Source organism: Suncus etruscus, chromosome 6, assembly GCF_024139225.1.
Source record: "Suncus etruscus isolate mSunEtr1 chromosome 6, mSunEtr1.pri.cur, whole genome shotgun sequence".
Lineage (NCBI taxonomy): Eukaryota > Metazoa > Chordata > Mammalia > Eulipotyphla > Soricidae > Suncus > Suncus etruscus.
Window position 1 is genome coordinate 117,596,062 of NC_064853.1, and position 13,584 is coordinate 117,609,645.

Consider the following 13,584-nt stretch of genomic DNA (forward strand, 5'->3'; position numbering starts at 1 on the left):
GCGCTAGCCAAGGATCAGGACCGCGGTTCGATCCCCCGGCGTCCCATATGGTCCCCCAAGCCAGGAGCGACTTCTGAGCGCATAGCCAGGAGTAACCCCTGAGCATCACCGGGTGTGGCCCAAAAACCAAAAAAAAAAAAAGTGATTCATGAGCACAGCATCAGGACACACACATACCAGTGGTAAGGGCATTCCATATGATCCTCGAGCACCACCACCAACTGATACATGAGCACAGCATCAGGAGTAATCCCCGAGAAACACTGAGTTGGGTATCCCCTCAAAAAATAAAAATAGGGGCCGGAGAGATAGCATGGAGGTAAGGCATTTACCCTTCATGCAGAAGGTCATCGGTTCAAATCCCGGTGTCCCATATGGTCCCTCGTGCCTGCCAGGAGCAATTTCTGAGCACAGAGCCAGGAAAAACCCCTGAGCACTGCCGGGTGTGACCCAAAAAACACAAAAAAAAAAAAAAAAAAAAAGATTGGAGAGTAAGGCATTTGCCTTACACACAGCCAACCCAGGTTTGATCCCCAGCACCCCAGGTTTTCCAAGCCTACCAGGAGTGATTGCTGAGTACAGAAGCACAAAGTAAGCCCTGAGTGCCACTGGGTGTGGCCCCAAACCAAGAAAGTAAATTACGGGGGTCGAGAATTAGCACATAGGTAGAGTGCTTGCCTTGCATGTAACTGAAATGCTAAAAAAGGTTTTTAAGTACCATTTATGGCCTGGGCACCACTAGGAGTGTTCTTTAAGTGCAGAGCCAGGAGTACGACCTGAGCACAGCCGGTTATAGCCCCAAAACAAAATAAATGGTCAGGACTTTAGCCCTATGATGGAACACTGGCGTCTATATATGCTACCCTGGGTTCAATTGTTGATATTATATCCTCCATGAAAACAAAGGCACTGGGCCGGAGAGAGCAAAGCTGTAAGGTGTTTTGCCTTGCATGCAGCCAACCGAGAACAGACAGTGGTTCAAATCCCAGCATCCCATACGGTGTTCTCCCCCACTCCCATCCCTACTAGGAGCGATTTCTGAGCATAGAGCCACGAGTAACCCCTGAGCGCAGCCGGTTGTGGCCCAAAAACCAAAACAAAACAAACAAATTCTGAATTGAAATTTCATTGGAGAAGGGGTAGTCTGATAACTCAAAGGGCTGGAACTCAGGACTTGCCTGTGGACGCCCCATTAGTTACTAGGACCGCCAGGAGTGGCCCCGGAGCATTTTGGGGTGCCACCAAAATATTGAGGTTACTAGTCTTAGCTCATCCTTTTGAGGCTCAGTTTCATGTGACCTCCTCATTTTCCAGAGGAACGCTAAGAACCCACATTCCCTATTCCATCCCTGGCTCAGATCCCACACTCTCCTCTGCATTTGCATCAGGGGTCACTGATGTCCGCTGCTGCCCGCACAGTTTTGGATGGTTGGCAAGATTATGGCCAGGCCCGCAGTGAACTGAAAAGCAACGGCAGGACTAGGGGGTGCTAGTGAGGTAGTGACGGAGCTCCATCGATCCACGTCCAGACCGTCACACCCCTCGCCACATCCAGGGGCAGAGTACGTGGAGCTCTTCGTGCCACAGGCCAAGGCTTTGCTCTGTGGATTCCTAGTGATCCCACAATTCCGCCATCGAGAGAGAAGAGTCTGCCGGCAGGGTATCCCCAGTGGCGATATGCTCCGGGTGAAGCTGGGCCGCGCTCAGGGGTTTCCTCCTGGGCTCGGGGCTCAGAAATCACTCCTGGCAGGCTCAGGGGACCATATGGGATGTCGGGATTCGAACCACAGTCCTTGTGCACGCAAGGCAAACGCCTCAGCTCCATGCTGTCTCTCCGGTCCCGCCCACTTCAAATGTCACCGCATCTCAATGCCAGGCCGGAGCCACCAGCGCACCGCGCGACCAAACTCCTTTTTGTCCTTCGGCGCGACCCGGAGTCACGTCGGCGTCGTTGCTAAGCGCCGACGTCGGCTTCTCCCGCTCTGATTGGCCCGCTCCCTCCCGAGAGGGCGGGGCCGGCGAGGCGCGCGTGCGTGGTGCGGGCCAGCATGGAGGAGCCGGAGCCCGAGCGCAAGGTGGGAGCTGGGCTCGGCTGGCTGCTGGGTCGGTGCGGGCCGGGAAAGGGGGGGGGGGGGGCGCGGCCGGGCCTGACTCCGTGTGTCCGCAGCGGGTTCGCACCGAGGACGGGGCCGTGGCAGGAAGCCGTTCCGAAGCGGAGGACGAGGACGATGACGACTACGTGCCCTATGTGCCGCTGCGGCAGCGTCGGCAGCTGCTGGTGAGGCCGGAGCCGGGGCTGAGCGGGAAGGGGCCGGCGGGCGGCGGAGGGCGGGGAGCGCGGCCCTGCAGCCAGAGGTCCCGGGCATGCGGTCGAGGCCGGGGCCGGGGCCGGGCCGAGGCCGCCCATCCCGGGACTGGCTCCGAGGCTCCCTGGCTGGGGTCTCCAGCTGCAGAAGCTGCTGCAGCGACGGCGCAAGGGGGCCGCGGAGGAGGAGCAGCAGGACAGCGGCAGCGAGCCCCGGGGCGACGAGGACGACATCCCGCTGGGTCCCCAGTCCAACGTCAGCCTCCTGGACCAGCACCAGCACCTCAAGGAGAAGGCGGAAGGTAGCGGGGCTTCGGAGCGGGCCAGGGAAGTGGGCATCAGTGCAACGGAGTGTCCTTAAGCGAATGGGGCGACCCATTAAAGCCCGGGGGGCCTGAGAGATGGCATGGAGGTAGGGCATTTGCCTTGCATGCACAAGGACAGTGGTTCGAATCCCGGCTCCCATATGGTCCCCTGAATGAGCTTGCCAGGAGGAATTTCTGAGCGTTAGAGCCAGGAGGAACCCCTGAGCGCTGCCGGGTGTGACCCCCAAAATAAACAAAAAGGCCCCGAACACAGTGGAATTAAGAGCCTGAATTCCTGCCCAGTTAAAAATCTAAAGTTTGGGGAATGGAGCAATAGCTTTGCAGGTAGAGGCTTTCTTTGTACGTGGCCAAACTGGGCTTGACCACCAGCATCCCATATGGTCGGTCCTCTGAGCCTGCCAGGAGTGATTACTGAGCACAGAACCCCTGAGCACTTCCGGGTGTGATCCAAAAACCAAAAAATAAATAAATAAAAAAGCATGGACCAGGGCTCCAGTGGATGAGGGCATGATGGGGCGGGACTCCTGTGGAGGCAGGGCCTGGCAGGAGTCTGATTTCTGGAAGCCTTCCCCCGCCCCTTTCCTTTCTCCTTTTTGTCATTGTTAAGTGTCAGGGCTCACTCAGTTGGTAATTCTGCTCTTAGAGGGTGTCCACCCTTGATGGTGCAGTTTGCACACAGCTTGCTGGGATCACAAATAATGTGATCCATCATTCACCAGAACCCCATAATGTGTATGTGGGGAGGTAATGCTGAATAAATGAGGTGCCCATACCCCCCACCGTTATTGGTGGGATTAGGGGATGCTGAGCCACATCCAGAGCTGCCCAGAGGCTATTATTTCAGCACGATGCTTCGAAGTAATCCTTTAACTTGTCTCCTTGCGAACATGTTGGTTCCAGGAATCAACCCAAAGCCAGGTGCATGCAACATAAACTCCTGTGCTATGACCTCCTTTTTCTCTCAGCCCGTAAGGAATCAGCCAAGGAGAAGCAGCTGAAGGAAGAAGAGAAGATTCTGGAAAGTGTGGCGGAGGGTCGAGGTATGATTTTGATCTGAAAGCAGATGGGCTGAGCCTACATGCAGGCATAAACACACATACATAGTCTGTCTTCAGGGACCTGGGCCCTGAAAATCAGGAACCAGACCTGATCCCACCTTTCTCCCCCATCCTACTCCCCACCAGCCTTGATGTCTGTGAAGGAGATGGCAAAAGGGATCACCTACGATGACCCAATCAAAACCAGGTACAGTGCTCCAGCCTGTGAAACCTTGTCTGGAATAGAATATGACCAGTAGGGTGGGACCAAGGAAGATAGCTTAAAGGGTTGAAGCAGGTACAGGAAGCCCAGATTCCATCCCCTACAAATCACCTCTTGAGCACTGCCAGGGGTAATTCAGAAAAGAGAAAAAGATGTAGCCAGGGGGCCTGGATAAATAGCACAGTGGGAAGGACGCTTCCCTGGCACATGACTGACTAAGGTTCCTCAGCATCCCATAAGGTTCACTGAGCATAGTCAGGAGTGTCTCCTGGGGGGCAGCTAAGGGGGGGAGAGGGGAAGAGAAAACACACACACACACACACACACACATATAGTTGTTTTTTTTGGTTTTTTTTTTTTTTTTTTTTTTTTTTTTTTGGTTTTTGGGTTATACTCATGGCGTTCAGAGGTTACTCTTGGCTCTGCACTCAGAAATCACTGCTGGCAGACTTGGGGGACTCTATGGGATGCTGGAATTCGAACCACTGTTCATCCTGGGTCTCCATGTGCAAGGCAGATGCCCTACCGCTGTGCTATCCCCCCTGAATATATTTTTAATTTTGTTTTTTGGGCTACACCCAGGTTACTACTGGCTCCACTCAGTAATTACTCCTGATGGCTTTTGGGACCCCATATGGAATACTGAGGTTTAAACCCAGGTGGGCCGCATGCAGAACAAGCACCCTACTATGATAATACGCTGTATTATCACTCTAGCCCCTGATTTCTAAGTTAGAGCCAGGACTGACCACTGAGCATCTCTTGGTGTGCCCCTCCCCCGCCCAAAAATGAAAAAGATGAGGCCGAAGGGGCTGGAGCAATTGCACAGTAGGTAAGGGCACTTGTTTTATGTGCAGCTCACCTAGGTTCAATCCCCAGTAACCTTATTGGTCCTCTGAGTCCCACCAGGAGTGATCCTGAATTCTGATTCTGCAGAGCCAGAAATAAATCTTGAGGACAGCTAGGTATGGCCAAAAACCAAAGAAAGAAGAAAGAATGTAGGAGCAATTCACCCAAAGCCAGCTGGGCCCAGACCCTCTCTTGATTTCTGCCCTCCTGCCTGCAGCTGGACCCCGCCCCGATATGTGCTGAGCATGTCTGAGGAGCGACATGAGCGGGTCCGGAAAAAGTATCACATCCTGGTGGAGGGAGATGGGATCCCACCCCCTATCAAGAGCTTCAAAGAGATGAAGTTTCCTGCAGGTATAGGGGTCAATCTAGAGTCAGTATGAAACCCGGGCAAGCGAAACGGGCTCATGGGGCCAGAGCACCAGTACCATGAGTGGACTTGCTTTTTTTTTTTTTTTTTTTTTTTTTTTTTTTTTGGGCCACACCCGTTGACACTCAGGGGTTACTCCTGGCTATGCGCTCAGAAGTTGCTCCTGGCTTGGGGGACCATATGGGACACCGGGGGATCGAACGGCGGTCTGTCCAAGGCTATTGCAGGCAAGGCAGGCACCTTACCTCTTGCGCCACCGCCCGGCCCCCGGGGTGGGGGTGGGGGCGAGGACTTGCTTTTTACACAGCTGATCCAGGTTTAATCCCTAGCACCACATATGGTCCCTGGATAGACCTCTGAGCACAGAGCCAGAAAAGTCTTTTGTTTTGTTTTTGTTTTTCGGGCCACACCCGTTTGATTCTCAGGGGTTACTCCTGGCTAAGTGCTCAGAAATCCCCCCTGGCTTGGGGGGACCATATGGGATGCCGGAGGATCGAACTGCGGTTCTTCCTTGGCTAGCGCTTGCAAGGCAGACACCTTACCTCTAGCGCCACCTTGCCAGCCCCAGAAAAGTATTGAGCATCGCCAAGTGTAGCCCAAAAATAAAAAGCAAATAAGCATGGCTTATTCTTTGAGCCAAATTCTGGCTGCTGTCCTTTTTTGTTGTCATGATCGTGATGATTGGAGGGGGACAGAAATGATCACATCTTCTTGGTTATGGGACTAAGGCAGGATAGCACACACTTTTCTATGCCCTAACCTGCACTTGGCACAGTTGGATGTTGCTAGGGATGGAACTAAAGTCCTCCCATTTGCCCCCTACCAGCACTCTGCCCCTACGTTCTTCCTAGGGGTTGTGGGCCTTAGTATCATTCTCTGTGCCCTGGGGTTGTGCAGTGCCCCCACACGTTGGTTTTCCACAGCCATCCTGCGAGGCCTAAAGAAGAAAGGGATTCTCCACCCGACACCCATTCAAATCCAGGGCATCCCCACTATGTAAGTGCATTGGGGGAGTGGGGGAGAACTCCTGGGGCAGTCAGGACTAGGAGTCATTCCCGTTGACTCTGCGGCTTTCCCTCTGCTCACAGCCTCTCAGGCCGAGACATGATCGGCATTGCCTTCACCGGCTCCGGTAAGACGCTGGTGTTCACGCTCCCAGTTATCATGTTCTGCCTGGAACAGGAGAAGAGGCTGCCCTTCTCCAAGAGGGAGGGGCCCTACGGCCTCATCATCTGCCCCTCGGTGAGCAGCCCAGGTGGGGAGAGAGGAACCTCACATCCACTCTTCCCAGCCTGACTTGGGTGCAAGCTGTCCTTTCACCTACAGAGGGAGCTGGCCCGTCAGACACACGGCATCCTGGAGTATTACTGCCGCCTGCTGCAGGAAGACAGCTCCCCACTCTTGCGCTGTGCCCTCTGCATCGGAGGCATGTCTGTCAAGGAGCAGATGGAGACCATCCGACAGTGAGCTGGGGCCACCCCCACAGACCTGACCCACTGCTCTCACCAGGATGTCTGGAGCTAGGACAAAGGGAGGGATAGGTGGGCCCGCGAATAACGGAATCAGGGTCCAGTACAGTGGGAGGACATCTGCTTTGCTTTAATGCAGCCAACCCAGGTTCAATGCCCAGCATCCCCAAAACAAACAAAAAATAACAGAATCTAGTCAGTCAGAGGTAGAGTATTGTTTGTCTTGTAGTCAGCTGACATAGCCTCAATTTCCAACACCATGCCATAAGGTGGTAAGCCAGGAATAAGCCCTGAGAGTGCTCAGGTGTGACCCAAAAGCTTGGGGGGGGGGGGGGCGGAGAATGAAGGATGCTGGAGCAAATAGTATAACAGGTAAGGCACTTGCCTTGCTCACAGCTGACCCAAGTTCAATCCCCAACTCCCCATAGGGTCTCTTGAGCCTAGTCAAAAGCAATCTCTGAACAACAAAGGACTAAGTACTGTCAGGTATGGCCCAAAATTTAAAAGTAAGAGCAGATCTGGGGCTGGAGAGATAGCACAGAGGCAGCCGTTGACTGGAACAGACCCAGGTCTGAGTTCTGGCATCCCATATGGTCCCCTGAGCCTGCCAGGAGCAATTTCTGAGAGCAAAGCCAGAATTAACCCTTGAGTGCCTCCTGGTGAGGCCCAAAAACAGGTCTAGGTTGGAGAGAGGTTCGGGGCCATGAGGCAGTGAGGTGCCCTAGAGTCACTGGGTATGCCTGTTCTCAGGGATCTTCAGAATGGGAGAAACCACTTAGAGAAGACCTGGTCAGTGTAGGCTGTGCCCACCATACTCCTACCCCGCAGGCAGAAGCTTCGCCTCCAGACTCTTCTCCTAAGGGGATGGGGCAGCAGGGGCAACCTAATGGTGTGTTGTGCATCTGCAGTGGCGTTCACATGATGGTAGCCACCCCTGGGCGCCTCATGGACCTCCTGCAGAAGAAGATGGTGAGCTTGGACATCTGCCGTTACCTGGCCCTGGATGAGGCAGACCGCATGATCGACATGGGCTTCGAGGGGGACATCCGCACCATCTTCTCCTACTTCAAGGTGCCTGCTCCCTCCGCTAGGCATGGCCACCCTCCCTTGGCCCCCTCTACCCTCACAGCACCTGTCACCAACCCTCTGTTCCCCAGGGCCAGAGGCAAACTCTGCTCTTCAGTGCCACAATGCCAAAAAAGATACAGAACTTTGCCAAGAGTGCCCTGGTAAAGCCAGTCACAATCAACGTTGGCCGTGCTGGTGCTGCCAGCCTGGACGTCATACAGGTGAGCACAACCATGCTGTGGAAATGGGAGGCATGGGGAGGGATTCCCCAGGTGCCCCACATCTGAGCACCTTCATAAGCTTTTCACCAGGGGAGAGACCCCTGCCTGGAAGCCACTGGTGAGCCTGACTGTGGCCACCCCTCCCACCCTTTACCCTGGCTTCTCTGGTGCAGGAAGTGGAATACGTGAAGGAAGAAGCCAAGATGGTATACTTGCTCGAGTGCCTGCAGAAAACGCCCCCACCCGTGAGTGCAGCACCAGGGCTGCCCAGATTTTATGGGGAATTGTGGAGATGGGGTGGACCTCTAGGATCAGAAGGGCGTCTTGTATGATTCCTGACTCTGTATTTAGAAGTGACCTCGGTGGTGCTTAGGAGAACATATGAGATGTTCAGAGGCTATTCCCAGTTCAGGAGCAACCACTAGTGGTGTTCAGAGGAACATATATGGTTCTTAGGGATTGTTCCCTGCTCTGTGCTCAGGACTGACCTCTGGTGGTGCTTAGGGGAACACATGATGCCAGGGATTTGACTCCTGTTGGACTATTTGCAAGGGAAGCTCCTTTACCCCTATGCCAGGGGTGGAGAACAAGTTGGACACAAAGAGCCAAAATTTTAAACTGAGAGTCAGAGGGCCACACCACGCAGTGACCTGCCAAAATAGACAAATACTCAAAAGCATATAATTTTAACAATTTATGAAACACATATTGCATTTTGCCATTTTGAGTGAAGGTAAAAATCCTGTTCACCATCCCTGCCCTATGCTGTCTCTCTGGCTTCCAACAGGTCCTCATCTTTGCTGAGAAGAAAGCAGATGTGGATGCTATCCATGAGTACCTGCTTCTCAAGGGGGTGGAGGCTGTGGCCATCCATGGTGGCAAAGGTCAGTGTGCACCACTTGTACCACAGGTACTGTTGCCGTGACCTCTCCCACCTGGTTGGTTCATCACTCTACAGCCCAGGATTCCCAAGGTAACGGCTCTCACCTCTTCCTGCTGGCCTACCCCTCCAGACCAGGAAGAGCGTACCAAGGCCATTGAGGCCTTCCGGGAAGGCAAGAAGGATGTTCTGGTGGCCACAGATGTCGCCTCCAAGGGCCTGGACTTCCCTGCCATCCAGCATGTCATCAATTATGACATGCCTGAGGAGATTGAGAACTATGGTGAGGAGTGACTAGGAAGCTGTAGGAAGCCCCCAACCCACCTCCCAACAGAGAGGCCTGACCTTAGGTTCCCCTCCCACTGCAGTGCACCGGATTGGCCGCACAGGGCGTTCAGGAAACACGGGCATTGCTACTACCTTCATCAACAAGGCCTGCGGTGAGTTCCCCCACACATACTATCTGGACTCCCCACCACAAGGGCCAGGTTTGGGCATGATGGCTTCCCCCAAATCTTCCCCGCAGATGAGTCAGTGCTGATGGACCTCAAAGCACTCCTCCTGGAGGCCAGGCAGAAAGTGCCGCCCGTCCTACAAGTGCTGCACTGTGGGGATGAGTCCATGCTGGACATCGGAGGTCAGGACACGTGGGCACTGTGGGCAGGCAGGCGTGGGGGGGGGAGTTCCTGGGGGTAGCAAGGCTGCTGATACTATCTCCCCACTCCAGGAGAGCGTGGCTGTGCCTTCTGTGGGGGCCTAGGCCATCGGATTACTGACTGCCCCAAACTGGAAGCCATGCAGACTAAGCAAGTGAGCAACATTGGTCGCAAGGACTACCTGGCGCACAGCTCCATGGACTTCTGAGCTTCTGGCGCCCTCCACCAGCACTACATCCCTGCCAGTATCCATGGTCCAGCTGGGCTGGGCTGGGCTGGGTTAGGCTAGGCCAGGCCAGGCCAGGCCTGGCTGCCTAGACCCCCCCTCTTCCATCCTCCAGAATGACTTTTTTTTTACTCCCCATGATTTCCACTGCCAGTAAAGCACGGGCCTCACAGCACTCTCTGCCCCAATCTGGCCCAAAGTCTCCTTGTCCTCTGCTTTCCAGGTCTGTTACTCCCCTAACCTCCAGAGTACCCCCTGGTGGTGGGGGCAGGTTGCACTCACCACCACTATATCCTCACCTGTTGGCTGCTTCTTGTGGTGGAAGGAGCAGCTGCTGCTCTTGGGGTGGAGCAGGGTTGGAGTTGCCCCTCGACATTCTTCCCTGAGCTACCTGGATGCATGACTCTGGGCTGAACTACAGTTCCCTGGGCCCAGTGGAAATGAGGGTTTCTGGGAGGGGACACTGGTGATAGCACTTCCAAACTTGCCCCCATTCCTCTGCCCACAGGATCCATTTTCTTCAGTCCATAGCACCATGTATGGTCCCCAAGCCCATCAGGAATGATCTCTGAGCACAGCAGGTGTGGCCCAAAAACAAAACTAATAGAAGAGTGGCTGAGGAGGACATATCCAATGTCCGATAGGGCATGCCCTCTCAACCACCTCCAGGTGGTCCCATCACACACACACACCAAATATAATACTGTAGGGGGAAAGATAGTACAAGGGTTAAGGTGGCATGCTTCCAGCCAAAGTTTATTCCTGGCATTATATAGGGTCCCCTAAGCTCTACCAGGAGTGATTGCTGCGCACCACTGGGTGTAGCCCTTCCCCACAAGGAAAAACAAAATACATGAAAAATAAAGGGACAAAATGGAAGATGGAAGCATGCCTGAGCAGGTACATCAGGTAGAGTGTTTGCCTTGAACACTGTAGAGGCCGGCCTTTGTGTTGTGTTAATATAAAATATAAAGTTATAGGTTGGAGTGAGGCCTTTCTCTGCATGGCACCTTTACCCCTTCTGCCAGTGAGTCTGAAGTCGCAGGATAACAGCATAGAAATTCACAGGCCGGCCCGGAGAGATAGCACAGCGGCGTTAGCTTTGCAAGCAGCCGATCCAGGACCAAAGGTGGTTGGTTCCAATCCCAGTGTCCCATATGGTCCCCTGTGCCTGCCAGGAGCTATTTCTGAGCAGAAAGCCAGGAGTCACCCCTGAGCACAGCTGGGTGTGGTCCAAAAACCAAAAAAAAAAAAAGGGGGGGGGGGGGCTGGCGCAGTGGTGCCTTGCCAGCACTAGCCTAGGATGGACCTCGGTTCGATCCCCCAAGCCAGGAGCGACCCCTGAGCGTCACCGGGTGTGGCCCAAAAACCAAAAAAAAAAAAAGATTCACAGGCAGTCAAAGTTTCAGGAGTCAGCCAGTTTTATTTCAGGCCCAAATGGCCATGTTCATTTTCCCACATGGCTTCTATGCTCAGCTTATTCCAAGCAGCTTCCTCTATCCTCTTTTTCTGACTCCATCCCCAGCCAAACTCTTATTATCTATTCCAAACCGCAGACCACCCCCAGGTGCGGGTGGGTCTGACCCTTCAGGTGGGATAAAAGGAGATGGCTTTGTATCTGTCCTCATATTGCTTTGAATTAGGTATCTCAATTGGTTCCTTTGGTTTACATGTTAAAAAGATGCTTCCCATTGCCTCCTCATCTGGCTCTTTTCCCTCCCTTAGGGGTGGTCTTTGTTATTCCCAATAAAGGCTGCTTGGGGCCTCAAGGAGCCTCCCATTTTGGCTCGTGGTTCCACATGGTGGAAGGACTAGCTTGTGAATGAAGAGCTTGCAGTGTGAGTTTCTGGCTTGCCAACTATGTGTGGATTATGTCCTGCATCGGAATAGCTGCCGGACCTACGTCTCTTGTCCTACCCAGACTCGGGGCATGGAGATTCCCCCCCCTCCCCCCGGGATTGTGGAACACAACCCACCATTTCACAAACATGACCAACCGAGATTTGGTCTCCCACACACTTCCAGGAGGTATGTAAGAGCACAGAGCCTGAAGTAACCTAATGGGCATCACCAGGTGTGACCCCAAAAAGCAAAAAGCTGGAGGATTGGGGCCGAAGAGATGACATGGAGGTAGGGCATTTGCCTTACATGCAGAAGGATGATGGTTTGAATCCTGGCATCCCATATGATCCCCCAAGCCTGCCGGGAGCAATTTCTGGGCAAAGCGCTAGGAATAACCCCTGAGCATTGCCGAGTGTGACCCCACCCCCCAAAAAGAAAAGCTAGAGGCACTACCTTGCACATGTCCAAGCCCAGTTTGAACCCCTGGCTCTGCATAGGGTTCCCCCCAAAGCATATGAGTGATGCATGAGCACAGAACCAGAGTAACCACTGAGTGTGGACCAACATCCCCTCTTCTAGAAGAAAAGCATAATCAGGGTACCAGGAGTAGCACCCACAAACTCAGTCCTCTCAGCCAGGAAGGGGTGTCTACCTACAGTGAGAGGTTCTGGACTCAGTAAAGAATGTAGGAGGCTTCCTGTAGGAAGTATCACAAATGGCCCAAGAATGAAGGGTGCAGGGCTGGAGAGAGAGCATGGAGGTAAGGCTTTGCCTTTCATGCAGAAGGACGGTGGTTCGAATCCCGACATCCCACATGGTCTCCTGTACCTACCAGGGGTCATTTCTGAGCATAAATAGCCAGGAGTGGCCCCTGAGTGTTTCCGGGTGTGACCAAAATAAAAAAAAAAAAAAAAAAGAATGAAGGGTGCCCCAATGTGCCCACTGTGAGTGTGTGCAGAGAAATCCAAGCTGTTCTTCAAGGCAAATTAGAAGGGAGCCATCCAGGAAACAAGGAGGGATGTAGAGGTGGGGTATAGTCATAGTCCAGCGGAGAGAGCACTTGCCTTGCATGTGGCCAACCCAGGTTCAATCCTTGGCAACCCATATTGTCCCCCAAGCCTGCCAGGAGTAACCTGAGTGTTAAGTGTAGCCTCCAAAGCAAACAAAAAAAAGTGTCAGAGGGTAGGGGCAATGTCTCCCAGAGGCAGCTATGTAGGGCCACACTGGGTAGAGCCAGCAGCCAGACTCAAAAGTGGCCCCCCAGGAGTTACCTAGTCTTTGAGAGGTGTGACTAAATGCAAGGTGAGGGAAAGGGGAATGACCAAGTCCCAGGCATAGTGGGTGAGGAGCTAACTCTAGGGTGAGTCCCATTATCCATTCCTGCCAATCACACACAGGCACCTGTTACCCTCCCCTCAACTTCCTGTCTATCTCACCTGGAGAGGGAGAACCCCCCATAGCTGAGAGGGGTCTGGTTGGTAATTTAAGGGGTTGCCTTGGGAGGAGAGAGGGAGATGCAGCAAGAGAGGACGGAGAGATGAGACCCATAGATTGGGTGCAGAGAAGCATCTGGATAGGGCCTTATTAATAAAGCTCCTGAACTTTACCTGACTTCTACTGACTGCCTGTGGGTCATTTCCTTGCCATTATCCTGAACCCTCAGACCCGCTTGCCAAAAGGGGCTGCAGGTACGATCCATCCATCCAACCCATGCGCCATATAGGACTCTATAATTAATATTTAATTCAGGGGCCCGGAGAGATAGCACAGCTGTGTTTGCCTTGCAAGCAGCCGATCCAGGACCAAAGGTGGTTGGTTCGAATCCCGGTCTCCCATAGGGTCCCCCGTGCCTGCCCTGCCAGGAGCTATTTCTGAGCAGACAGCCAGGAGTTAACCCCTGAGCAATGCCGGGTGTGGCCCAAAAACTAAAAAAAAAAAAAAAAATTTAATTCAACGGGCACCCCCATCCAAGTGCCTGCACTGATGCCGGGCTCCCCTCCCCCCAACCCTGCAGCTGCCACTCTGGACAGAGGGAGGGGAAGTGGCCAGAAAGGGGAAGTGAATAGTCGCTCCCCTGGGCCCCAGAGCAGAGCCCAGGCCCCCGGCGCGGCC

General features: G+C 53.7%; 1 protein-coding gene across 1 annotated transcript; it reads left to right on the forward strand.

Moving 5' to 3' along the window:
* Nucleotides 1-2,030: 2,030 nt before the first annotated feature.
* On the forward strand, nucleotides 2,031-10,562 carry DDX41 (DEAD-box helicase 41). Its single transcript, XM_049775710.1, has 17 exons — nucleotides 2,031-2,075; nucleotides 2,168-2,278; nucleotides 2,448-2,607; nucleotides 3,597-3,671; nucleotides 3,816-3,876; nucleotides 4,958-5,094; nucleotides 6,034-6,106; nucleotides 6,199-6,352; nucleotides 6,437-6,573; nucleotides 7,488-7,650; nucleotides 7,737-7,868; nucleotides 8,042-8,113; nucleotides 8,656-8,752; nucleotides 8,882-9,031; nucleotides 9,117-9,188; nucleotides 9,275-9,385; nucleotides 9,476-10,562. Exons 1-17 carry the CDS (start codon nucleotides 2,049-2,051, stop codon nucleotides 9,610-9,612), a joined length of 1,869 nt encoding a protein of 622 aa, XP_049631667.1. The 5' UTR covers nucleotides 2,031-2,048; the 3' UTR covers nucleotides 9,613-10,562.
* The last annotated feature ends 3,022 nt before the right edge of the window (nucleotides 10,563-13,584 follow it).